At 42.9% G+C, this 27,140-nt stretch overlaps 1 protein-coding gene across 1 annotated transcript in view; it reads right to left on the bottom strand.

Annotated features, from left to right (window-relative positions):
- LOC139383361 (kinesin-like protein KIF13B) overlaps nt 1–26,692 on the bottom strand; it is an 86,839-nt gene extending 60,147 nt beyond the window's left edge. The window contains exons 1-3 of the mRNA XM_071127872.1: nt 26,522–26,692; nt 25,643–25,991; nt 19,129–19,222 (exon numbers count right to left, since the gene is read on the bottom strand). Coding sequence (XP_070983973.1) covers nt 19,129–19,222; nt 25,643–25,712 — 164 coding nt within the window. The 5' untranslated portion in view covers nt 25,713–25,991; nt 26,522–26,692. The remainder of the gene's footprint in view (nt 1–19,128; nt 19,223–25,642; nt 25,992–26,521) is intronic.
- Nucleotides 26,693–27,140: the final 448 nt, after the last annotated feature.

Genomic DNA, 27,140 nt, shown 5'->3' with positions numbered 1-27,140 from the left:
CACAACCTTCAATGTTATGTCGTAATTATGTAAAATTCTGGCAAATTAATTACGGTCTTTATTAGGAAGAAATGGTCTTCACGCAGTTCGCAACGAGCCAGGTGGCCCAAACTGCTGCATATACCCTGACTCTGCTTGCACAGAATACAAGAGAAGTAACACAATTTCCCTAGTTAAAATAAATTCATGTTAGCAGGCAATATTAACTAGATATGCAGGTATAAAAAAATATACTTGTGTATTGATTTTAAGAAAGGCATTGATGTTAATGGTTAGGTACATTGGTGCAACGTCGGTGCTTTTTCCCCCCGCAAATCCGCGTGTTAAATCATCACCCGTTTGGCGAAGTAGGCTATGATTCGATGATAAATTAACAGGCACCGTATTGATTATATGCAACGCAGTACAAGCTAGATAAACTAGTAATATCATCAACCATGTGTAGTTAACTAGTGATTATGTTAAGATTGATTGTTTTTTATAAGATAAGTTTAATGCTAGCTAGCAAATTGCCTTTGCTCCTTGCTGCACTCGCGTAACAGGTGGTCAGCCTGCACGCAGTCTCCTCGTGGATTGCAATGTAATCAGCGTCCAAAAATGCAGATTACCGATTGTTATGAAAACTTAAAATCGGCTATGCCGATTAAATCAGTCGACCTCTACTTTGTAGTTAACATTTTATTTAGAAGGTTTTTGGGAAAGCCCTTCCATCTACCAGCAGACCGTTATCATTAGCATTATCGCTAACAGCTCCACAAAGTGTAGACATAGGCACGGACCATCACAGACAGGGGCATTCCTATACCGTTTCAGAAAGTTGAAGGAAAATACAAATCACTGATGCATTTTGTTAATGTCTTATTAATAACTTGGGCAAAGGTATTTTCTAATAAGTTCATTACATTTGGTTGATTTCCAATTAAGTTTAATACATTTTAATATTGTTGAATGTTTTTGTCTAGATTCCATGATTCAGTCCACGTTTTCCACAAAGCAGATTTTATAGGGTCCTACTTCTTCAACACACACAGACACATCACCCGTTGGCCCTGCCCACTCCCTTCCTAAACAATGTAGCCTAGCTAGAGTTACTTTGACCTCGTCCCAGCACAGTGACTGCTCCCTCCAGCCCAATGCCCACAACACCAACACATGACCAGAGCCTAAAAACATTATACAGTAAGGTGGACTACCACGCCTATATGGATGGTTAGGTAGGGGAAACACTAGACAGTACTAGGTTCAGGTGAATTCTATAAAGAGACCGTATCAGGGCTCTCAAACAGTGTTTGAGTAGGTTTTTGCTCCAACCCTGGGCTTAACTCTGATAGCCACGGAGGGAGGGAGGAAGGCGTGGGCGATGGATGGATGGATGGTCGGAAAGTGGAAGTATTTGGCAGCTGCTTCCCAGCCCTCACCCCGCCACCCTCCACTCCACCACCAACCTACCCTCGCCCCACTGGCTTGCTCATCTCATCCCCTGGTATTCCCACCTCCCAGCCAGGCCTGGCTCCAGCAAGCTGTTACAGCAGCAGCAGACTGACATGTTGTCTCAGCCTGCCCGAGTCTGGGTACTGAGGGTAGAGGACATCTGCTCAGTCAGCTTAGCAGCATGCCAGCAAGGCACAACACCTGCACCCATAAAACATTATGGCCTTATGGATGATGATATGTGGGGTGGAAAAAAGGTTGTCTGATACGGGCTGGGACCATTGTTAATGGTTCCATCCAAGTTGCTGTGTGTGTGTTGTTTACTCCCATTGGCAGAGCTGTGACAACCAGGTAGGCTAGACATACAGTACCTGTCAAAAGTTGACATACCTACTCATTCAAGGGTTTTTCTTTATTTTTACTATTTTTATATTTTAGATTCTTCAAAGTAGCCACCATTTCTTTGCCTTGATTACAGCTTAGCACACTCTTGGCATTCTCTCAACCAGCTTCACCTGGAATGCTTTTCCAACAGTCTTGAAGGAGTTTCCACATATGCTGAGCACTTGTTGGCTGCTTTTCCTTCACTCTGTGGTCCAACTCATCCCAAACCATCTCAATTGGGTTGAGGTCGGGTGATTGTGGAGGCCAGGTCATCTGATGCAGCACTCCATCACTCTACTTATTGGTCAAAAAGCCATCACACAGCCTGGAGGTGTGTTGGGTCATTGTCCTGTTGAAAAACAAATAGTAGTCCCACTAAGCGCAAACCAGATGGGATGGCTTATCGTAGCAGTGGTAGCCATGTGGTAGCCATGCTGGTTAATTGTACCTTGAATTCAAAATAAATCACTGAGTGTCACCGGTAAAGCAACCCCACACCCCCTCCACGCTTCACGGTCTGAACCACACATGCGGAGATCATCCGTTCCCCTATTCTACGTCTCACAAAGACACGGCAGTTGGAACCAAAAATCCATAATTTTAGACAAGTACAGATTTCCACCGGTCTAATGTACATTGCTTGTGTTTCTTGGCCCAAGCAAGTTCTTCTTATTGGTGTCCTTTTGTAGTGGTTTCTTTGCAGCAATTCAACCATGAAGGCCTGATTCACACAGTCTCTTCCTAACAGTTGATGTTGAGATGTGTCTGTTACTTGATCTCTGTGAAGCATTTATTTGGGCTGCAATTTCTGTGGCAGGTAACTCTAATGAACGTATCCTCTGCAGCAGAGGTAACTCTGGGTCTTCCTTTCCTGTGGCGGTCCTCATGAGGACCAGCTTCATCATAGCGCTTGAAATGTTCCATACTGACTGACCTTCATGTCAACCTCTTTTCATGTTAAAGTAATGATGGATTGTCGTTTCTCTTTGCTTATTTGAGCTGTTCTTGCCATAATATGGACTTGGTCTTTTACACAACACAACTGACGCTTTTAAAAAAGTAAATTCCCCAAATTAACTTTTAACAAGGCACACCTGTTAATTGAAATGCATTCCAGGTGACTAGCTCATGAAGCTGGTTGAGAGAATGCCAAGAGTGTGCAAAGCTGTAATCAAGGCAAAGAAAGGGTGGCTACTTTGAAGAATCTAAAATATATTTAGATTTGTTTTAAACGTTTTTGGTTACTACATGATTCCATATGTGTTATTTAATAGTTTTGATGTCTTCACTTATTCTACAATGTAGAAAATAGTAAAAAATAAAAATGAGTATGTGTCCATAGTTTTGACTGGTACTGTAAGCAAATGGATCAAGCCAACTTCCTTGATCCTGTTCTAGAAAATTCTTAGAATAGAATTGTCTTACAATCAAACTCAGGAGACTAAAACAGAGGTTTGTCATGTCACAAAAGACCTACCATTCACAGGCAGAATCTCAATTGCATTTCCATGATTCCTTGCGTCCTCGCCTCCTTCTCAAAACCCATTGAGATCGTTCTCCACTGACCTTCTCCAACGGGAGCCAAGGAGAGAAGCAAGGAATCAAGGCAATGCACACACTTTGTGGGCTTTCACACCGAATTGGTTTGCAGCGGGGTGTTTTTTTAGAAACTTTTTATCTAAACTCTTACCCCTTAATTCGGTTCATTTGGACTCCTCACTTGGGAGCACACTACACAACAACATACAGTGGTTCACTCAAAAAGAGTGGATTCAATTTGTACAGTAGTGCGGTACGCTACAGGTGAGAACGCAGTCCAGACCAAACAAAAAGAAACCGAGTCGCACAGTATTATTGGTTGTTTGACTGCAAGCATTTTATGAAATGCACACAGCATCATAACTTGACATCTCTGAAACATTCAGTGAGTAGCAACACATTTATGAACGCATCTAATGCAGATTAGGGGAGATGTGGCTATCTGATGCAGATTAGGGGAGATGGGGCTATAGGCTACTGAAGCCTATTCACGTAGCAGTTAGTGGCTATTCCCACATGTTGTTGGAAGACCAAAGCGAAAGTAATATGACAATTGGGACACACAAGTGATGCTTCATGATAATCATAGATGGATTTAACACCAGCATTTCTGTCTAATAAACAAATGACTTGCATGGACAGACGGTTTTGGTTAGGAATTTTTGTTTGTTTGATATGTGAAAAAAATTAAAACTACAACGTAATTTTTTTTGATTTGACTCAGTTTTGAGCTATAGTTCAAATCAATGTGTGGGAGTTTATTGGCCGGGTTGTTAAATTCAATTCATGGCCCAATTAACCCAAGCACTGGACTGCTGTAAATGAAGCCAGGCATCGACTTCTGGAGGCAGGGGGGAATCCTCTTTACTCTCCTGTGCAGTGCTTTGTTTCCTGTCATTCAGGCCAATAGATTTCCTCCTGTCACAGAGTCACTGTAAAACTGTCAGTGTTTTTTTTATCCTCAATTTGGGATGGGGATTTGCTTTCACAACAGCTGCTGGGCTGGCATTCCCCAACACACAACATTGCGCACACACACACAGAGCATGGTTTATATAGGCCTGGCTACATACCACCGAGACAGCCACAGGGTGGAAGACATGGGAGTTGAATGTAATCCTCTAGGATTTATTCCAGTACGTGATAGTTTAGATTGTACAGCTGTAGTAATAGGACTATTGGAAGAATCTTCGGAAGACTGGCCTTGGGCCTAGAGTTGTATATCACTTCTAAAGCCCCAAAGTAATCTAGAGGCTACACACACCACAGCCACAAAACATACCACAACATTGTGTCATGAATCTCTCACTACCCAATTCGATCTAAAAGGCGCACCATAAACCACAACGTTTTTTTACTGGCTGTCAAAAAGTCAGCGTTGCCATTTCTTAATTAGGTTTATGAGATTAAATACAGTAAATCTGAAAGGCTCTGCTCAACTGAAGCCAAACTGGTTAGCATAGTTCTAGTGGAAGCTACACCACACTGCGTTGTATGCCATTGCCCCATGAGTAAATCTGATCTGAAAAAACATTGTAGGCTATTCCGTCAAAAATTCTCATCTTAACTGGCGGATTTTAAATGATCCTTTTGTGAAGTGCAGCAGGGAACTCTGTATACGGCGAATGACGGGATCGATGAAACCAGAATTGGAGGATACTCCATCATTGTTTAAATCTCCAGTTTGGGAACATTTTGGCTTCACAGTCATAACAACAATGATGGAGAGAGAGTTGTGGATAAAACGTTAATAGTATGTTCTCCACTGCTAAACTTTAAAAAGCCCAGAGTGGTGCGTGAAGCTTGTTGTTGTCGGCCAATCACAAGTCACCAAAGCGCCACTACAGTCATAGAGCCTCCATGTGTGCCAAAGCAAGTTAGGAGATTATCTAAACAACGGTTGATATTAAAATGATAGAATTTAAAGTTAAATGACAAGTACTGTATATGGTACAACGACCAAGAGCCAACAGGTAGGCTGCTTTTTAATCATCTAAATGGAGGTGATGATATTTGTAATTGCAGGGCAGGAAGAAAGTGCATGCTCAATTAGCCTAGCTAGCTAGCTACACTATATACAGTACCAGTCAAAAGTTTGGACACAGCTACAGATTTTCTTTATTTTTACTATCTTCTACATTGTAGAATAATAGTAATGACATCAACACTATGACATATGGAATCATTTAGTAACCAAAAAAAGTTTAAAAACAAATCAAAATATATATTATATTTGAGATTCTTCAAAGTAGCCACCCTTTGCCTTGATGACAGCTTTGCACACTCTTGGCATTCTCTCAACTAGCTTCATGAGATAGTCACCTGGAATGCATTTCAATTAACAGGTGTGCCTTATTAAAAGTTAATTTGTGGATTTTCTTTCCTTCTTAATGCTTTGAGCCAATCAGTTGTATTGTGACAAGGTAGAGTTGGTATACAGAAGATAACCCTGGTAAAATATTTCAGAGGCAGTTTGGAACTCGGTAGTGAGTGTTGCAACCGAGGACAGACAATTTTTCCACTTCACAATAACAGCACTTATAGTTTACCGGGGCAGCTCTAGCTGGGCATAAATTTGACGAACTGACTTGTTGGAAAAGTGGCATCCTATGACGGTGCCACGTTGAAAGTCACTGAGCTCTTCAGTAAGGCCATTCTACTGCCAATGTTTGTCTATGGAGATTGCATGGCTGTGTGCTCGATTTTATACACCGGTCAGCAACGGGTGTGGCTGAAATAGATGAATCCACTAATATGAAGGGGTGTCCACATACTTTCGAGATTAGTGTGGAAGAACTTGACTGGCCTGCACAGAGCCCTGACCTCAACCCCATCGAACACCTTTGGGATGAATTGGAATGCCGACTGCGAGCCAATCCTAAATCGGCCAACATTATTGCCCGACTTCACTAATCCTCACGGCTGAATGGAAGAAAGTCCCCGCAGCAATGTTCCAAAATCTAGCTGGCTACATTATTTCTATGATAAACATTAATTTGATGGCCATGCAAAAGCTCATTTACTTCTGTGGCTTCCAGCCAAATACCGTTGCACTTCTGTTGTCATCTGATGAAAATGAAGCTATATTCTGCCGAATGTGTCGCACCAATGTATTTTCTGTGAAGGATAACTATAGTTGCACGTCCCTGATCACTCTGTTGAAGCAAAAAAAACACTTGACTTTCAATATAAAACGTGTGTGAAATGGTTTTAAAAAACACAGATATTTTTTGATGGTCTGTTTTGAAAATATAGATTCATCAACTCTAACACGACCCCTGCATATCTACCCCTCATCCCGCCACTTCTCTCCTCCCCCATAGCGCCGAAGGCTCAAAACATCAACCTCCATCTCTTCTCCTCTATTTCACTCATCCCTCCATACCCCCATGGCACCTGTCAGACTAGGCAGGATGGAGCCAGATATGATGAGCACTACAGGAAAAACAACCTGAAGGCATAGGCTAGAGGCACGCACGCACCCCTAGGGCTTTGACAGTCATGGAATTTTGAATGCAGGTTATTGGTCAGCCAAATGACTGTGGTTACAGTAATAACCATTTGAATAACCGTTTGTTTAATTTTTAAAGACACACATTTTCCTCTCCTCCGCTCCCGACTGCATGTGCTGCTGCTGCTGCGGGGAGGGGGGCGTTGCCTAGACAACCCAACTCGTTTGCTACAACACGTTACTTGTTTCAGCCAGAAGTAAAAAATAAAAAAACTTTTTTTTTGAAAGTTTCATCACGTTGTAGAGTCCACGTTACAGCAGAAACAGACTCCCCCGCACGAATGCCCGGCCATTCCGTCTTCAGTCAGCTTTTATTTCCACCAAAAAAGTCATAATAATAAATATGTATTTTTATGGTTATGACGGTTATTTTTTTCATGACAGTCTTCACACATAACTGTCAGTTACACAGTTATACAGTAAGTGTACCAGACCTAACACACACAAACAAACACTAAAGGGAAAAACTAATATAATTGAAGCAAACGATTGTCTGTCTACAATCTAAAACACACACACTGAGTGGGAGTTGAGTGGCATATCACTTATTCAATTAACAGGTGTGCCAACAGCAGTAAAACAGACAGACACCCGTTTCCCTTAATCCATGAACATTCTTCCATTGAATGCTTAAGCTGCACTTCTTCAGCTCTTTATTAAAAACACGTAACACTCTGACAGCAGGTATTGGGACACGTCATTTGACTGACACTAGGCTACATAGAACAACTGACTGACATAGGCCTATTTCCCCAGTGACTTGAACTTTCATGGCATTCTCCCAGAAAAGAGAGAAACATCACTGTGTGATTTACACTCCAGATAGGACTGGGCCTAACTGGAGTGTAAGAAGGTAGGGGAGGCTCCGAACATGTCTCTTAAAAATGTTTCCTGTGTTTTCCATCAGGTCTCTCCCTTCCTTTCATCTCCAGCTTTGCATTTCACACTCGTCTCATGTCTTCCAGACCAGGAGCCATGCCTTGTATTAAGGGTGTATTGGTTCACCAAAACACACAGTTCGGTTTGTATAGTGGTTTTGGAATCACGGTTCGGTTTCTGTACAGCGGGAAAATGAAATGCTAACAGTTACTGTAGTTCATTTTTGTTTATTAAAGAAAATACAAAGTGTTGCTATTCCTGATTCCATTTACAATATGATCAAGAGTCATATAATGGCTTTTATGAGAGCACAATCAAGAACACTTTGTATTTTCTTAAATGAAAACACACGATTACTCATCAACAACAACACTAACATATTTATTTATTAATTAGGGTTCACAGTGCGGAGCCAAACCGAGGTTGCCGTACCGAACGGTTCGAATACGTGTCCCGTTACCATGTATACCCTAATTTTACACACACACATACACACACGCCACGTGTGCACATGAGTGAGAGAAAACCCACAGCCAAGCCCAGCATTTCCACTCGCCCAATTTCTTCCAAGAGTTCAGTGAAACACTGTATAGGGCAGTGAGTCAGTAAAAAAACACAGCACAGCTCAATCTAACCAACCCTCCCCAATGCATTGCTACTATGAGACTTTCTTGCCCAATTTCTTCCAAGAGCTCAACGAGTGTTGAAACACTCTGCATGGTACAGGCCAGAGAATAGAACCCTCCCTCCCCACAGCCATAACCAGCTCGCTGAGGAGTTGAGATCCGGCACACTGACACATGTCACAGCAAATCAGGGGCTGGGAACCAGCGCTAAGTTTGGGAGGGGGTTAGACCCCAGAGGGCTGCGAGTGTCCCTGTCCCACACCCCAGTCACACATCGTGTCAAGTGACGCAGCATGCCGGCCAATGAGAGGAGAATGCGAGGCAGTCAGGAGACCCGGCGCACGCCTGCTCTCTTCTCTCTTTCGTTCTCTGGTTCTCTCTTTTGCGATCAGCGTCGTTTAAAAAATGAGTTTACGCTTGGATGCGCATCGCTGGCTGCTCGCTCCCCTTCTGTGCTGTGAGTATGGAGAGGGACGAGGTTTAGCCTGTGCTACAGCCTACTAGAGGCAAGGGTTAGGGGGGACAAGGCTGGGGAGGGCGAGGAGCACTAGGGAGTGGGGAGGAGGATTGGGTATTTTTTAATTCTCCTTTATTTAACTAGGCAAGTCAGTTAAGAACAAATTCTTATTTACAATGACGTCCTACCCCGGCCAAATACTAACCCGGACGACGCTGGGCCAATTGTGCGCCGCCCTACGGGACTCCCAATCACGGCCGGTTATGATACAGCCTGGAATCGAACCAGGTTCTGCAGTGACGCCTCTAGCACTAAGATGCAGTGCCATAGGCTCCCGAGTGGCGCAGTGTTCTAACTGGGACGGGTAAAGAAATGATAGGGCAGGGGCCAGGGTGAGGAAGCATCAGATAGGGATGAGGATGGAGGTCCGGGGAGAAGGGTTAAGGAGGGCTATATGGGGACTGAAGTCAGGAGGGGAGCTGAGGAGACTGTCCTGTACTATTGACCTAAATAGTAATCCCACACCTACCGCAGAGCAGACACATTCTAAATGAATTAATATGCGTGACAAACAACAGAGTGGGGCCCGCCTGTCTTGGGTGGCTGATCATAATAATACTGTAAATAACAAGCAGCAGTCAGGGGACATGGGTCAATGGACTAGGCCTTTGAGGAGATCATCAACTTTAAAGCTCACCAACTCAGGAGAGGCCAAGTGAGTTAGTGTTTACAATAGTTTCCAAACATTGTGCCTAAAATTGTGCTTTTAGATTAATCCGACGACATACAATTAAAAAGAGGACTTATGTGAACAATGCTTCCATACGGGGACATCATTGTGTTGGCTAACACAATGAGGCCAGATAACAGATAAAGCAACACCTCATGGCACAACGCCTCTCCCGTATTTGACCTTGACTGTTTGTGTGTATAAATATGTAAGCCTTTTTTAAAATTGATTAGTTCTGTCCTTGTATATTAATTTGCATACCACCCAAACAGATCCACAGATGATTCAATCTCTATTGCACTCCACACTGCCCTTCCCCACCTCGACAAAAGGAACACCTATGTGAGAATGCTATTCATTGACTACATCTCAGTGTTCAACACCATAGTACCCTCAAAGCGCATCAATAAGCTAAGGATCCTGGGACTAAACACCTCCCTCTGCAACTGGATCCTGGACTTCCTGATGGGCCGCCCCCAGGTGGTGAGGGTAGGTAGCAACACATCTGCCACGCTGATCCTCAACACTGGAGCCCCCCAGGAGTGCATGCTCCTGTACTCCCTGTTCACCCACGACTGCATGGCCAGGCACGACTCCAACACCATCATTAAGGTCGCAGACGACACAACAGTGGTAGGCCTGATCACCGACAACGACGAGACAGCCTAAAGGGAAGAGGTCAGATACCTGGCCATGTGGTGCCAGAATAAGAATCTATCCCTCAAAGTAACCAAGACCGAGATGATTGTAGACTACAGGAAAAGGAGGACCGAGCACGCCCCCACCCTCATCGACGGGGCTGTAGTGGAGCAGGTTGAGAGCTTCAAGTTCCTTGGTGTCCACATCAAGAACAAACTAGAATGGTCCAAACACACCAAGACAGTCGTGAAGAGGGCACGACAAAGCCTATTCCCTATCAGGAAACTAAAAAGATTTGGCATGGGTCCTGAGATCCTCAAAAAGTTTTACAGCTGCAACATCGAGAGCATGGTTGCATCACTGCCTGGTACGGCAATTGCTCGGCCTCTAACCGCAAGGCACTACAGAGGGTAGTGCGTATGGCCCAGAACATCACTGGGGCTAAGCTGTCTGCCATCCAGGTCCTCTACACCAGGCGGTGTCAGAGGAAGGCCCTAAAAATTGTCAAAGACCCCAGCCACCCAAATCATAGACTGTTCTCTCTACTACCGCATGGCAAGCGGTACCGGAGTGCCAAATCTAGGACAAAAAGGCTTCTCAATAGTTTTTACCCGTAAGCCATAAGACTCCTGAATAGAGGTCGGCCGATTAATTAGGGCCGATTACAAGTTTTCATAACAATCGGAAATCGGTATTTTTGGAAGCCGATTTGCCGATTGAAAAAATATATATATACAGTGCCTTGCGAAAGTATTCGGCCCCCTTGAACTTTGCGACCTTTTGCCACATTTCAGGCTTCAAACATAAAGATATAAAACTGTATTTTTTTGTGAAGAATCAACAACAAGTGGGACACAATCATGAAGTGGAACGACATTTATTGGATATTTCAAACTTTTTTAACAAATCAAAAACTGAAAAATTGGACGTGCAAAATTATTCAGCCCCTTTACTTTCAGTGCAGCAAACTCTCTCCAGAAGTTCAGTGAGGATCTCTGAATGATCCAATGTTGACCTAAATGACTAATGATGATAAATACAATCTGCACCTGCACTGTGATAGTCTCAGAGGTCCGTTAAAAGTGCAGAGAGCATCATGAAGAACAAGGAACACACCAGGCAGGTCAGAGATACTGTTGTGAAGAAGTTTAAAGCCGGATTTGGATACAAAAAGATTTCCCAAGCTTTAAACATCCCAAGGAGCACTGTGCAAGCGATAATATTGAAATGGAAGGAGTATCAGACCACTGCAAATCTACCAAGACCTGGCCGTCCCTCTAAACTTTCAGCTCATACAAGGAGAAGACTGATCAGAGATGCAGCCAAGAGGCCCATGATCACTCTGGATGAACTGCAGAGATCTACAGCTGAGGTGGGAGACTCTGTCCATAGGACAACAATCAGTCGTATATTGCACAAATCTGGCCTTTATGGAAGAGTGGCAAGAAGAAAGCCATTTCTTAAAGATATCCATAAAAATTGTTGTTTAAAGTTTGCCACAAGCCACCTGGGAGACACACCAAACATGTGGAAGAAGGTGCTCTGGTCAGATGAAACCAAAATTGAACATTTTGGCAACAATGCAAAACGTTATGTTTGGCGTAAAAGCAACACAGCTGAACACACCATCCCCACTGTCAAACATGGTGGTGGCAGCATCATGGTTTGGGCCTGCTTTTCTTCAGCAGGGACAGGGAAGATGGTTAAAATTGATGGGAAGATGGATGGAGCCAAATACAGGACCATTCTGGAAGAAAACCTGATGGAGTCTACAAAAGACCTGAGACTGGGACGGAGATTTGTCTTCCAACAAGACAATGATCCAAAACATAAAGCAAAATCTACAATGAATGGTTCAAAAATAAACATATCCAGGTGTTAGAATGGCCAAGTCAAAGTCCAGACCTGAATCCAATCGAGAATCTGTGGAAAGAACTGAAAACTGCTGTTCACAAATGCTCTCCATCCAACCTCACTGAGCTCGAGCTGTTTTGCAAGGAGGAATGGGAAAAAATGTCAGTCTCTCGATGTGCAAAACTGATAGAGACATACCCCAAGCGACTTACAGCTGTAATCGCAGCAAAAGGTGGCGCTACAAAGTATTAACTTAAGGGGGCTGAATAATTTTGCACGCCCAATTTTTCAGTTTTTGATTTGTTAAAAAAGTTTGAAATATCCAAAAAATGTCGTTCCACTTCATGATTGTGTCCCACTTGTTGTTGATTCTTCACAAAAAAATACAGTTTTATATCTTTATGTTTGAAGCCTGAAATGTGGCAAAAGGTCGCAAAGTTCAAGGGGGCCGAATACTTTCGCAAGGCACTGTAGCCTGTCTTTTTACTGTTGTTTTTAATTCTTTACTTACCTATTGTTCACCTAATACCCTTTTGCACTATTGGTTAGAGCCTGTAAGTAAGCATTTCACTGTACTGTTGTATTCGGAGCACGTGACAAATAAACTTTGATTTGGAATGTTCAGTATTATGTCATGTTTCATGTTTTGTTTGGACCCCAGGAAGAGTAGCTGCTACTTTCGCAACAGCTAATAGGATCCTAATAAAATACCAGAAATACTTCTGGATATTTTTCCATACAGAGCTACGTTTGTCCCATGTGCAATAAACATCTTGTCAATATAATAAGAAGAATGACATCTTAACAGTTTGAGCCAAGGTCTGACTGAACGAGCAAACATTGAACTCTGACACTTACGCAAATAATACCTTACGTCACTATGCAAACTACACACGCACACACACAATGCAAACTCCAATACTGGCAGGATATGAGTGAGCCAGCCAGCCATCCACCCAGACAGGTGTTCAACAATAGACAGCCAGCCAATCTTGTTATCAGAACAGAAAGGGAGAGATGAGTCTAGAGCAGTGGTGCCAGCACGTCGTCAGCAGCCTGACTGTCACTGAGTCCTTTATGACACGGTGTGCAGCTGGTCGGCCATATTGGATCAACAGTCACCCTCCCATCAGAGGTCCTCTGGCCTCGCTGCTGTGTGTTAGGGCTGGCACGTATTAGGGCTGGCATCGTATAACCGACGGCTATGGATGAAGACAATCATAAAAATAAAATAATCGTCATAAACAGTTTATGCGATAATATGGACTCTCAACCATTTTCACGTGTGAGTTCCAAATATCTCCAACGGTTGCCCCAGTGTGAATTTTTTTCAGGCACGTGATGTCAGAATGCACTCACTGTTCCAAAATGTGATTGTTACGCAACAGGACAGTTAACCCACGCCACCTTCAAACCAAGGCACGCTGCCTGCTAATTATCTATAGGCTGTTTCACATAAGTAGCCCATTTCACTGTTGCAGACAATTTATGTTTGTACTTTTTACCCCGTTTTCTCCCAAATTTCATGATATCCAAGTCTTGTCTGATCGCTTCAACTCCCGTATGGACTCGGGAGAGGTGAAGATCAAGAGCAATGCGTCCTCCGAAACACAACCCTGCCAAGCCTCACTGCTTCTTGACACATTGCTCGCTTAATCCAGAAGCCAGCCGCACCAATGTGTCGGCGGGAACCCCATACAACTGCTGACTGAAGTCAGCGTGCATACGCCCAGCCCGCCACAAGTAGTCGCCAGAGGGCGATGGGACAAGGTCATACCAGCTTGCTAAACCCTCCCCTAACCCAGGCGACACTGGGCCAATTGTGCATCACCTCATGGGTCTCCCGGGCGCAGCCTGCTGCGACACAGCCTGGGATCGAACCCAGATCTGTAGTGACACCTCAAGCACTGTGATGCAGTGCCTTAGACCGCAGCGCCATTCGGGAGGCCCGGACCATAATATATTTATTGTTTTATTCACATTTTCAAGTACTGGTGACATAATGCATTCCGATTCTTGCATACATTGTAATAGACTCGCATGTAAAATAGTTTTTTGAAGGTTGTAGTGATTATGAGCTAATGCAAAGCTATTTGCCGGCTATGTGTAGCTCCATGTTTGTTGATGTCCTACAATGCTTTTTGGTTGTCAGACAAAAGATGTTATAACAAGATATAGTTCACTCGACTGACTTATGGTGCTTTCAAGACAACTGTGAACTCTGTGAACAACTGAAAAATACTAGGTCAAATCATGACGTCAGTGTTCTTCAGGTTGGAAAGTCGGCGCTCTAGAAAGAGGTTTGAGTTCACGAGTTGGAATTCCAAGTTGGATGACTGCTCAAAATGACTTTTCCCAGTCGAAGCTCGTTCTAGACTGACGAGTTTCAGAAGAAAGTGCTTTGTTTCTGGCCATTTTGAGCCTGTAATGGAACCCGCAAATGCTGATGCTCCAGATACTCAACTAGTCTAAAGGCCCGTTTTATTGCTTCTTTAAATCAGGACAACAGTTTTCAGCTGTGCTAACATAATGGCAAAAGGGTTTTCTAATGATAAATTAGCCTTTTAAAAATGATAAACTTGGATTAGCTAACAACATGCCATTGGAACACAGGTTGCTGATAATTAGATTAGTAGATATTCCATTAAAAAATAAATGGTTTTTAAATCAGCCTTTTCCAGCTACAATAGTCATGTAAAACATTAACAATGTCTACACTGTATTTCTAATTAATTTGATGTTATTTCAATGGACAAAAAAAGTGCAGTCAGAGGTCCTGAGCGCTTTGGAGCAGGTCTTTACCAATGATCTCTCTGTACTTTGCTCCGTTCATCTTTCCTGAATCCTGACTAGTCTCCCAGTCCCTGCCGCTGAAAAACATCCCCACAGCATGATGCTGCCACCACCACCATGCTTCACCGTAGGGATGGTGCCAGGTTTCCTCCAGACGTGACGCTTGGCATTCAGGCCAAAGAGTTGGTTTCATCAGACCAGAGAATCTTGTTTCTCAAGGTCTAAGAGTCTTTAGGTCCCTTTTAGCAAAGATGAAGCAGGCTGTCATGTGCTTTTCACTGACGAATGGCTTCCTTCTTGGTGATTGGTGGAGTGCTGCAGAGATGGGAGAACCTTCCCAAAGGACAACCAAGCTCTGTCAGGTTATAGGGTATTGTGTTTAGATTGATGAGGAAAAAATGAATTAACACATTTTAGAATAAAGCTGTAATGTTACAAGATGTGGAAAAAGGGGTCTGGGGGGGGGGGGCTATTCAAAATGGTTATTACAGAGACCTCAGTCATTTGGCTGGCCAATTACAGTCATCCAAAATTCAATGACCGTCAAAGCACTAGTGTGTGTGTGGCCAGTGTGCATGTATGGTGGTCTTCATCTATTGAAGGTTGTTGAAGGTAGTGCTAGATAGGCAGTCCTTGTACGGTCTGAGCGTGGCTAGTTTGTCTCAATGGAGGTGGAGCACAGTCAGTTCCAGCCAGGGACATTCAGGGAGTGTCAATGTACTGTAGGCCTATTGAACATTCATTAGACAGGCCCTATCTGACATTATCATTTTCCACTCATGAATCATGATACAGCAGATCAGCCAACACAGAAGGTCCAACATGCATCGACACGACAGAGGGCTATCCCTGATTCTAACTGTCGCTAGAGGAAAGAACACATAGGGAGAACAAACCAAAATCGGCCATTAAACTTTAACAAGACACGGGAGCAGAGACAAAACATTAGCAGTTCAACGTCCCACATATACACACACATTCGATAAAATCACACATTTTCAAGTTGCAATATGCAGAAATCGCTCCGACATTTCCTGGTTGCTAAAACTCAAAAAGTTTGCCTAATTTAAGTTTGACAAAACAAGCAATAGGGTAAATAATTTTTGCACCATCTAAACCTCTGTCAAATGTATTTTCTGCTGTTTGAAGCTGTTGTACAAAATTGAAAGTAAAAGATGCAAAAACAAAACTTAAGAATGGGAAGCATAGAAACACTGCACATAGAATAGATCTACCGCTTCTTAGACTTCCTTTCAATTAGACTAACAGATCTGTAACTCACATTTCTGTGAATTTGGTCAAGACGCCCAAAAAGTTACATTTTATTTAACCAGGAAAAGCCCATTGAGAACCAGAGCCTCTATTTTAAGGGAGACCTGGCCAAGGCAGCAGAAACAATCAATACATTACAGAATTAAAAAATATACAATACAATTTAACACGATCCAGCATATTTTTTTTTTTACATTTACACTCCTCTGTTACAGTCTCCAATCAACATTTTTAATTAATTCAGTGGCACTAACATATGTAGATAAAGCATGGGATGTAGACTATTCCATGCCTCTGGTGCACAAAATGAGAAAACAGTTTTGCCTAATACTATACATTGCACTCAGAAAGTATTCCGACCCCATGACTTTTTCCACATTTTCTTAAGTTACAGCCTTATTCTAAAATTGATTCAATAATCTACACAATTCCCCCATCATGACAAAGCAAACAGGTTAAGAAAAAAAGTATTCAGACCCTTTGCTGAGACTCTAAATTGAGCTCAGTTGCATCCTGTTTACATTGATCATCCTTTAGATGTTTCTACAACTTGCTTGGAGTCCACCTATTGTAAATTCAATTGATTGGAAATGATTTGGAAAAGGCATACGCCTGTCTATATAAAAGGTCCAACAGCTGACAGTGCATGTCAGAGCAAAAACCAAGCCATGAGGTCGAAGGAATTGTCCTTAGAGCTTCGAAACAGGATTGTGTCGAGGCACAGATCTGGGGAAGGTGAAATTGCAAACATTTCTAAACCTGCTTTTGCTTTGTCATTATGGGGTATTGTGTGTAGATTGATGAGGGGAAAAAACAATCCATTTTAAAATCAGGCTGTAACTTAACAAAATATGTAATAAGTCAAGGGGTCTGAATACACTGTAAATGTCCTGGGGACTTTAAGTAGCAATCACCTAGCAGACCGAATATGGTAACTGCTGATAGTGAAGGAGACTAGAATACAGATGTAGAGGGAGTTTACCCAAAATGACTTTGTAGATGAACACATACAAATGTAGTATTCTGTGCATATAAAGTGAGGTCCAAACCACCATTTGGTACAAGGTACAATGGTGGGTGAGTGACTTGGCATTTGTAATCCAGCGCAAGCATGCATGATAAACAGAGTTCAGTCTCTGTAAGACAGAAGAGGCTGCTTCCATATACACAACAAGTCACCATAATCAGCTTTAACAGAAAAACAATGACATTTGATGTTCTAAGTACACAACAATGCTTAAACCACATCAAGGGGCCACTTTTGAGGTCTGGGAAAAATATAGGTTTTCATTTTTGGGTGTAGATACGCTTTAATTTAAGTGGCACCAGCAACTTGTTTGGTTAGCAGCGTTTCTGTAGCACGCATATGATGGCAGAATTTGCTAAACAATTGCCACTGGATTGATGCAAATTATCACAATGATATTCTGCCAGGTAGGCATAGGCTATTTTGTAATTAACATTTAATTGAGAAGATTTTGGGGAACGCCTTTCCATCTCCCATTGGAAATTGCTAACGGTTACACAAAGTGGTAGACCAACGCTGGTAATTACCGTGCCTTTGCTTCAGAAAGTTGAAAGTTCAGAAAGGGAAATACAAATCAACGACACACTTTGTTCATGTCTTTCGATCATCTTGGGCAAAATAATATATTTAGTTGATTTCCTACTTAATTCAATACATTTTTGAATATTGTTGAATTCCGTTGGGCCGGCCGAGTGGCGCAGAGGCTCTGCAGTGCTAATTGTGCCACTAGAGATTCTGGCTTCAAGTCTAGGCTTTGTGGCAGCCAGCCGCGACCGAGAGACCCATGGGGCGGCGCACAATTGGCCCAGCGTCGTCCGGGTTAGGGGAGGGTTTGGCCGGCAGGGATGTCCTTGTCCCATCGCACACTAGCGACTCCTGTGGCGGGCCGAGCGCAGTGCACACTGACATGGTCGCCAGGTGTACAGTGTTTCTTTGGACACATTGGTGCGGCTGGGTTAAGTGGGCATTGTGTCAAGAAGCAGTGCGGCTTGATTGGGGTTGTGTTTCGGAGGAAGCACGGCTCTCGACCTTCACCTCTCCCAAGTTCGTACAGGAGTTGAGGCGATTGGAAACGACAAAATTAGGGAGAAAAGGGGGTAGGGGAAAAAATTTATAAAAAAAAACAATTCTGTTGTCTGGATTCCGAGCCCCCCCCCCCCCTCACCACCAAAGATAAACTAGGTAAAACACTGGGCAGTCATGTGAACTCGTGCCATTGGAGGCATCTGGGGCCCTGGGAGTCTGTAGAGGCTCTATGGGAGTGAGCAAGGAGGGCCTCTACTCCATTCATCTCTTCATCCCAGCAGCAGGTCCCACAACACGAACCCAGCTCCACCATTAAAGTGTCTGCAGTGTGAGGGCAGCAGCCAGCTCCATCTTTCTCCTCCACGTTTAAAACCTGGTCCACCCACCAACGCTCACACCATTGTCATCCGAAGGAAAATAAAAGGGAAATAAAGAAAAGAGGCAGAGAAAGAGAGAAATGATAGCGCTTCCCTTGTTTACCCCCATAAAAGTCAGCCGAGGATCTTTACTGCCGACAGATGCTAAAGCAAACATGTTTTTTCTCTTTCTTTTCTTTTTCCTCATTCCCTAGCTTCTGCAAATGTAATGGGGTTCCATGATCTCAAGGCGTTGACCCCGCCGTGACCTCCCCCTGCATTGTCGGGGCAACGGAAGGGTTGAGATAAAGAGAGGAAGTCAGCCGGAGGAGAGTTATGCTCCAGCACACGGAAGGATGAGGAGAGGAGCAGCAGGCAGCCTGGGCTGTCTACTGGCATACACACACAGACACACACTCTCTCCACACAAACAAACACAGACTGTTCAACCCCCCCCCCCAAATCATTGTTCACTCAGCAGGTGACAGACTGTCGACACGCAAACACAGTCATGCGACATTCTCCAAATCCCCTTACTGGACTCAAACTCTTTCAACAGCTGAAACGGATTCCCATGGGCACACACAGAAACACACACACCAACCTGGAGTCTCCCTTGCCCAGGTTTCCACCACCTGGGTGAAGGATGGTCTGGTTGCCTTCCATATCCACAATACATTTTGTGTTCAGGTCCTTTTCTGTGAGAGGGAGAGATGAAATAGAAAAGGTTCAGAACAACTTCCAGGTGCAGGGTGGGTACATAATCATGGGACTAGAAAGGAGAATATCTGTACACTGTTTAACCTGCACCAGGCCAAGACAGAGTTTAATGCAGCCACATTACATCAACATGGTCAACTTTGAAAGCATTTAAGTAGTGTGAAGACCGAGAGATGCACATTTGGGAATGTATAACATAGGGTTCTGCCAAGAAAAATAAGCTTTTGTTAAGTGATTGGTGGTTACTGGGTAGGCATCGACCCAGGCTTGTTGCCTTTCATCTTGGAGGTGAGCTGTAACTCAATTGATAACTGTAGAACAAAGGGTCTAAAACTATTAGTCCTCCTCACACAAATGCCCTCATCACGTGACTTGGGACACTGATTCAATCACACTTTGACCCTGGCCCTCTGGTTCCAAACCATGACTTAACTTGGCCTCGGAGACAACAGCTATCACTCACACAACTCAGGTTTGGCCAATGCAAGAAAGAGAGAAATGGCCAAGCAATGCTGGTCCAAATGGCTCAGTACTACTTATTAGATTGGACATGCTGCTGACTATGGCAAAAAAACAAGGTTGTTCGATCAATTCCTGCAAGGGTCACACAAAGGCTACTAATGGATAATGTAGCAGGCCTATATTGCATTAAGTCACATATTGTGATTCACATTCACTGTAAACATGTCTGATGAATGACCATGTAAATGTTACTTTATCGAAACTGGAGAGTGAGAACTTATTTTTTTCTCCTTCATAGAAAACCCATTAAATATAATTTCTTGAATTCCAAAACTGCTCTGTGGGCACAATGGGTGTGCCATTATTTTTGGCTGCCCTGTTAGTTAGCACATTGTAGCTAGCGCAGCCCAGCACTGCCATATGGAAGCCTAATAATAGCAGCATTAATTATTGGGCTCTCCATCTGTACTGCTGGCCTAAATGTGGGCTCATCCCCTTTCCACACTGTCAGTTTGCTCATTTCAAAATTGTGCTAAGGAACAAAACACACTTCAACAGTATTATGATTTAGCCTAGATTTCCTCTGTACTTACTGTACTGTGTCTAGAAAATTATTCCTCACTGACTGCATTCTTATAGATGTTGTTATTATTATTAACCAAACAACCAGTTCATTATTTTCAAAACCCTGTGTTTGCTCTTGACCCTTGGGGTCCAATATTCACAATTCCTCACATTTTTAGCATCAACAGGAATACACACAAACAAAGAGGCCAGTTGACAAGACAAACTCACACAGACACCCAAACAAAACATTCACTACTTGGCTATGTAAACAACCACACACATTCAATTTCAAACACATCCATGAAACTGTAAGTGTGTCAAGAGGAAAGGCTAGTCCGGCATTATGTTCATTAGAACACACAATGGAAGAGGTTTTAAAACCTTGAGTGTTTCTATTGGACACGTCCCGATAGTAGTCCCTCACAGTTTGTCCATTTTCTTCCATTGCTTCCTACTGAACATGATCCATGGCCATGTCAATGCAAACTGCATAGAGTTTTTTGCGCATAGGGGAGTTGCATGGAGAGGTAGCACTACCCTATGGAGGCTGGGGCACAGAGGGGGTGGGAGGGACCTTCGGGTGAGTGACTCCGGCTGGCTGCAACCCTTCTCCCTCAGAGGAAGCACGGGCTTCCTCCCTCTTCCCTTCCTTCCTCCCTCCATCCATCCTTCCCCCATCATGCACTGGTGACCAGTAACCACCGAAGCAAAGAGGTAAAGAATGTGTATACTTGTTGGGGTCAAATTGGGTTTAAGAGTCAGTGCTGGTACTGTGAAGGAATCCAAAGACTTAGGCTTCAGTCAAATCCCAAATAACAAGACATGATCTTGAGTGCCTTGCCAGTGTCACAGCCCCGTGTTTCCCTGAACCGAGTCACTGAGCATCTTTATTGGGCACACTGTGTGTGTGTGTGTGTGGTTTGAGCGCCATTACACCGTTATCACTATCACTGGTATGGGTCAACCAGTTCGCCTGTTGTGTGTGTGTGAGTAAGCTCCAGCAGCCTCGCATACCAGTCTGGCAGTACAGATCAGTGTGTGGTCATACACCTGCTAATGTTCTGACCAGTTGACTATTCTGTGACATTCGGTAATAGCATTTGATCTGTTTTTTCTCAAAGGAAATGAACAGAGGAAAAAAGATATACATCTTATGTGAAATGCAACGGAGAAGTGACGATAATATCTTAGTATTCTCTCGCCTTTCGTCAGATTCTTTCCAGTACCAGCTCATTTTCCATTGGCTAATTAGCTTTCTTCCGTGCGGTAAGTGAAACAGCACCGGGCTTAGTTGGTGGTACAATAGGCATGACATCAATGTGGAAATGGAAAGGCAGTGTATATGATGTGACTGGGTTGGAGCCGATGGGGTCGTTCTTCGAAGACCTGGCCTCCCACCAGTAACTCCTCTACGGCCATGAGAACATGGTCAGTTATGCAACGCTAGCAAATAGTCCTTTCAGACTGACTCCCTTCCTGCCTTTGTCCAGCACAGCCAGAACAGCTCAGAGTCTGACTAGTGCTGAGCGATTAACCAAAACGTTGTTTTATATCCTAAAAAGAAAACTACATTGACGACGTAGGATGAATTACTTGAATTCCATGTTGTTTTTTTTGTGAATCCAATGTGCCGTTTCTCTAGAGGGAAATCAAATAATTATTGAGAGGAATCAAGTCAAGAACTATGTGGGACGCTGGGCTGAAGGGAGTTTGTAGTTTTCATTAAGCAAATATTGAACCTAGTTCAGTGCAGATATGTGGTAAATGACTACAATGACAATCCTTTGAGCCTGTTCTTTCCGGCTCGTATAGATGGATACACTTTTACAACTGCTACGTTAGACACACACAGACCGCATGAGAAAGGAATGTACACAACAACAAGAGTGAATGATTGAGACAGTTTGTGAAAGTATGCCTTATCTACTTTAAAGAACTTGTAAAATGATTGTCAGACAGCTCTGCAGCGCTAAAGGTTAGCCTAGCTAAATAGGATGACTGAAAACAGTACAGTATGGGGAGCACAAAGACAACGTTATGGCTGTCTGGCTACTACTGCCTGAGCAGAGATACGATGATGACTTTAAGGAATGAAAAATAATAAAGTAAGTAATATACACAACTGAAATATTTTCCTCATAGTAATTTTAAATTTTTCTATTGACATCAATGGAATATTTTCAATGTTTTGGCAATTGAATGTTCACTACTTATTTCATAATAGATTTAATGTTTTAAATTATCGATAACTATATAATTTAATATATATAATATAATATAATAAATATATATTTTTTAAATCTAACCAAAACAACCTTAAAAAAAAAACACTAAATCGCTCGGGTTCTGATTTGTGGTTGTTAACAATTGTATTACAGTGTATCTTCAAAGGAGAAACTTCAGTCTAGGGTCTGTTTTGGTGGGAATCCAATTAAATTTGCAGACAGTAGGCTACTAATCAAAATGGACAAGGATAGGTGTAGTGCAGGATATAACAGTGTCAAGTGGATACTGCCTGCCCTGGGCTTGTTTCATTGCATGATTGGAGGATACACGAGAAAGAGCGCTGGTAAAATTCTGTCTTGTGACCGATTTCTACGCTCTGTGAGAAGGAACACGTGACATGGCCCACTACATTGTAGCTAGACTCAGTATTTTCCACCTCGGTAGACTCTCGTACTTCCAGACATGTTCTCCCGTGGCTAAATTCGACTGGGGGCACACGGCTAAAATATCCTTTCTTCCCTCCAAGCGGGATTCATTGCCAGCATTATAATTGACCGAATCATTTGAGTGTGCGCAAAAATTCATTAAACGGGAGGCATGTCACTGCACTCATTACTGCGGCTTATGCTATGAAAGGGAGACTACACTTGTTCAGGCCGATCACACCATTTAACGCTAAATCCATAACTTCTTGAATAGGCAGCTCCTTTGTGTATTATAGGTCAGGAATATTTTCAAATTCATGCTATCCCACCCAATAGTCTGGCCTGATCAAGCAAAATGTCAGTGGATGTTGTTGGCTGTTGAAATCATCAAGCAAAAGTCATCTCTAGACATCTCTAATATACAGTATCAGTCAAAAGTATGGACACACCTACTCATTCAAGGGTTTTTCTTTATTTTTGCTATTTTCTACATTGTAGAATAATAGTGAAGACAAACTATGAATAACACATATGGAATCATGTAGTAACCAAAACAAAGGTGTAAACAAATCTAACCATATTTTAGACTTGAGATTCTTCAAAGTAGCCACCCTTTGCCTTGACAGCTTAGCCCACTCTTGGCATTCTCTCAACCAGCTTCACCTGGAATGCTTTTCCTATAGTCTTGAAGCAGTTCCCACACATGCTGAGCACTTGTAGGCTGCTTCTCCTTCACTCTGCGATCCAACTCATCCCAAACCATCTCAATTGGATTGAGGTCAGGTGATTGTGGCCAGCTCATCTAATGCAGCACTCCATCACTCAGCCTAGAGGTGTGTTGGGTCATTGTCCTGTTGAAAAACTAATTATAGTCCCACTAAACCCAAACTAGATGGGATGGCGTATTGCTGCAAAATGCTGTGTTAGCAATGCTGGTTAAGGGTGCTTTGAATTCTAAATAAATCACTGACAGTGTCAACAAATCACCCCCACACCTCCTCCATGCTTCACGGTGGGAACCACACATGCGGAGATCCGTTCACCTACTCTGCGTCTCACAAAGACACGGCGGTTGGAACCAAACATCTCAAATTTGGACTCATCGGACCAAAGGACAGATTTCCACCGATCTAATGTTCATTGCTCGTGTTTCTTGGCCCAAGCAAGTCTTCTTATAGGTGTCTTTTAGTAGTGGTTTCTGTGCAGTAATTCAACCATGAAGGCCTGATTCACACATCCTCTGAACAGTTGATATTTAGATGCGTCTGTTACTTTGCTAGGTAAAGCCCCGCCTTATCTCAGCTCACTGGTCACCATAGCAGCACCCACCCATAGCACGCGCTCCAGCAGGTATATCTCACTGGTCACCCCCAAAGCCAATTCCTCCTTTGGCCGCCTTTCCTTTCAGTTCTCTGCTGCCAACGACTGGAACGAACTGCAAAAATCACTGAAGCTGGAGACTCATATCTCCCTCACTAGCTTTAAGCACCAGCTGTCAGAGTAGTTCACAGATCCCTGCACCTGTACATAGCCCACCTGTAAATAGCCCATCCAACTACCTCATCCCCATACTGTATTTATTTATCTTGCTCCTTTGCACCCCAGGATCTCTACTTGCACATTCATCCTCTGCACATCTATCACTCCAGTGTATAATTGCTATATTGTAAATACTTTGCCACCATGGCCGATTTATTGCCTTACTTCCCTGATCTTACCTCATTTGCACACACTGTATATATACTTTTTCTACTGTATGTGTGTTTATTCCATGTGTAACTGTGTTGTTTTGTGTCAAACTGCTTTGCTTTATCTTGGCCAGGTCACAGTTGTAAATGAGAACTTGTTCTCAACTAGCCTACCTGGTTAAATAAAGGTGAAATAAAAATAAATGATCTCTGTGAAGCATTTATTTGGGTTACAATTTCTGAGGCTGGGAATTCTAATGAACTTATCCTCGGCAGCAGAGGTAACTCTGGGTTTTCCTTCCCTGTGGCGGTCCTCACGAGAGCCAGTTTCATCATAGCGCTTGATGGTTTTTGCGACTGCACTTGAAGAAACGTTCAAAGTTCTTGACATTTACCGTATTGACTGACCTTCATGTCTTAAAGTAATGATGGACTGTTGTTTCTGTTTGCTTATTTGAGCTGTTCATGCCATAATATGGCCTTGGTCTTTTACCAAATAGGGCTATCTTCTGTATACCAACCCTACCTTGTCACAACACAACAGATTGGCTCAAATGCATTAAGGAAAGAAAATGTTACTTTTAACAAGGCACACCTGTTAATTGAAAAGCATTCCAGGTAGCTGGTTGAGAGAATGCCAAGAGTGTGCAAAGCTGTCACCAAGGCAAAGGGTGGCTACTTTGAAGAATCTCAAATATAATATATATTTTGATTTGTTTTTAACCTTTTTTGGTTACTACATGATTCCATGTGATATTTCATAGCGCTGATGTCTACAATGTAGAAAATAGTTAAGAAATAAAAAACCCTGGAATGAGTAGATGTGTCCAAACTTGGTACTGTATGTTCATGAAAACATAGATAATAATGCGTTTACTACAGATCCTGCCCCAAGGAGTGACCCATGGCAGGCAAGGGTCTGGGCTTTGATTCACTAAGAGGTTATCGATTAGACCCGTTTCACAGCAACTGAGCCGAGTGTCAAGCTTCGTGTCATCAATTTAGCGATAACCCAGCTAATGTTACTTACCTCTCCTGTTCATAGGACGAACACGGACTGCGACCTTCACGTTCGAGTCGTTCAGACTGGTGTCGCCCATTGTCAGACGGACAGACAGTGCGTCTGTCTCGGTGATAAATTAGAGGCGCTCTCCGGATGATAATAATGATGCCCAATGGACTCTTGTGGAAGAATCATCCAGAATCCTTGATATGTGCTGCTAGCTGCCTGGTCAGCCAGCTAGCTTTAAGGGTTCGTCCTAAAACATGGCATTTTCCATCATTGCACAATGTCTTGCTGGGAGGAAAATTCTCTCTCCTTCAACAAATCTTCAATAAACAGCTATCCTCCAGTTACTGTATGTCCCGAGGGGTTTGAGCTGTAAAATACAATCCAGAAAATGCATCAATACATGCTGCAAAACAAGCAAGAAATATGTTTAGCATCACACTGGACCCATTTGATTGTCTTCGCAAAACAAGACTAGAGAGGACAAACGTTAACTTAGTGTGCTAACATAACGGTTGTTTTTATGATGCAGACATGCATTTGGCATTCACTTATTATTAGCATTTAAGACTCAGCTCAACAATATCAATTAATAGTTCGTGAATTGGCAATGGAGTCAAATAAATGGAATAGTCGAAGCCACCTTGGAGTTGAGCTAACCTAGCTAAATATCATTAGCTAGCTAAGACTATTTTCTGTATTCAAACAAATGACAGCAAACATTGATTAAAGGGCACGCCCAACAAGCATACATCACATAATGTAAAGTGTAAACCAACCACGATAGTTTAAATAAGCAAATAACCTATTTGCTTTGCGACCAAACCCCTTGCCTTGCATTGGCTGACAAAATTAGCTAGCTAACGGGCTGAGTCTAGGGGACTCAACTTCGCGACTTACAAGAAAGTGCGGGGGCTCAATCTACCGGCTAACGACGCTGCTCCGTGTTTTAAAATCCAATCTTCGGAATGGTGCTGTGTGGTTTCAATTTCGTATATCTTGGCCAAATGTTCCACCTGTTCGGCGAGCAACTCCCCGTCAGCACAGTGTTCCGTTAATTCTGTTCTCGAGCTCTCAAACTGGGATAACCTCGTGCACGCCCTTTCCGGCAGGGAAGGTCGGGAGCGAATGATATTACGCTTGACCGAAGTTCCACTGCCATAACGTTGCAGAGAAATGTGTTTTTTTTTTGTGTTCGAAAACAGTCAAGTCATGATTTATCTATTACTTGAAACAATGTAACTGTTTATCTTACGTGAAATAGATTATATTTCAAAGTGCAACGTTGGGAATCTAGCACATTGTAGAAAGTAAGGCAGAAAGAGTCCTTCGCCATAATAGTAAGGTCAAACACATCAAAACGTTGTGTTTACAGTACAAGCGTCGCACAGGCACAATGGATTTGAAAAACATCACTGCTGTTCACACTCCGTAGTCTAAAAATTCTAGTGTGAGGAAGATTTAGCCTGGTCTCATAGGCTAGACGTAACATAGTAAACGTAAATCCGGGAAACTCAAA

Source organism: Oncorhynchus clarkii, chromosome 25 (genome assembly GCF_045791955.1).
Source record: "Oncorhynchus clarkii lewisi isolate Uvic-CL-2024 chromosome 25, UVic_Ocla_1.0, whole genome shotgun sequence".
Taxonomy (NCBI): Eukaryota; Metazoa; Chordata; class Actinopteri; order Salmoniformes; family Salmonidae; genus Oncorhynchus; species Oncorhynchus clarkii.
Note: the sequence above shows the minus strand (reverse complement) of the source record. Positions and strands in the feature narration are given on the sequence as shown.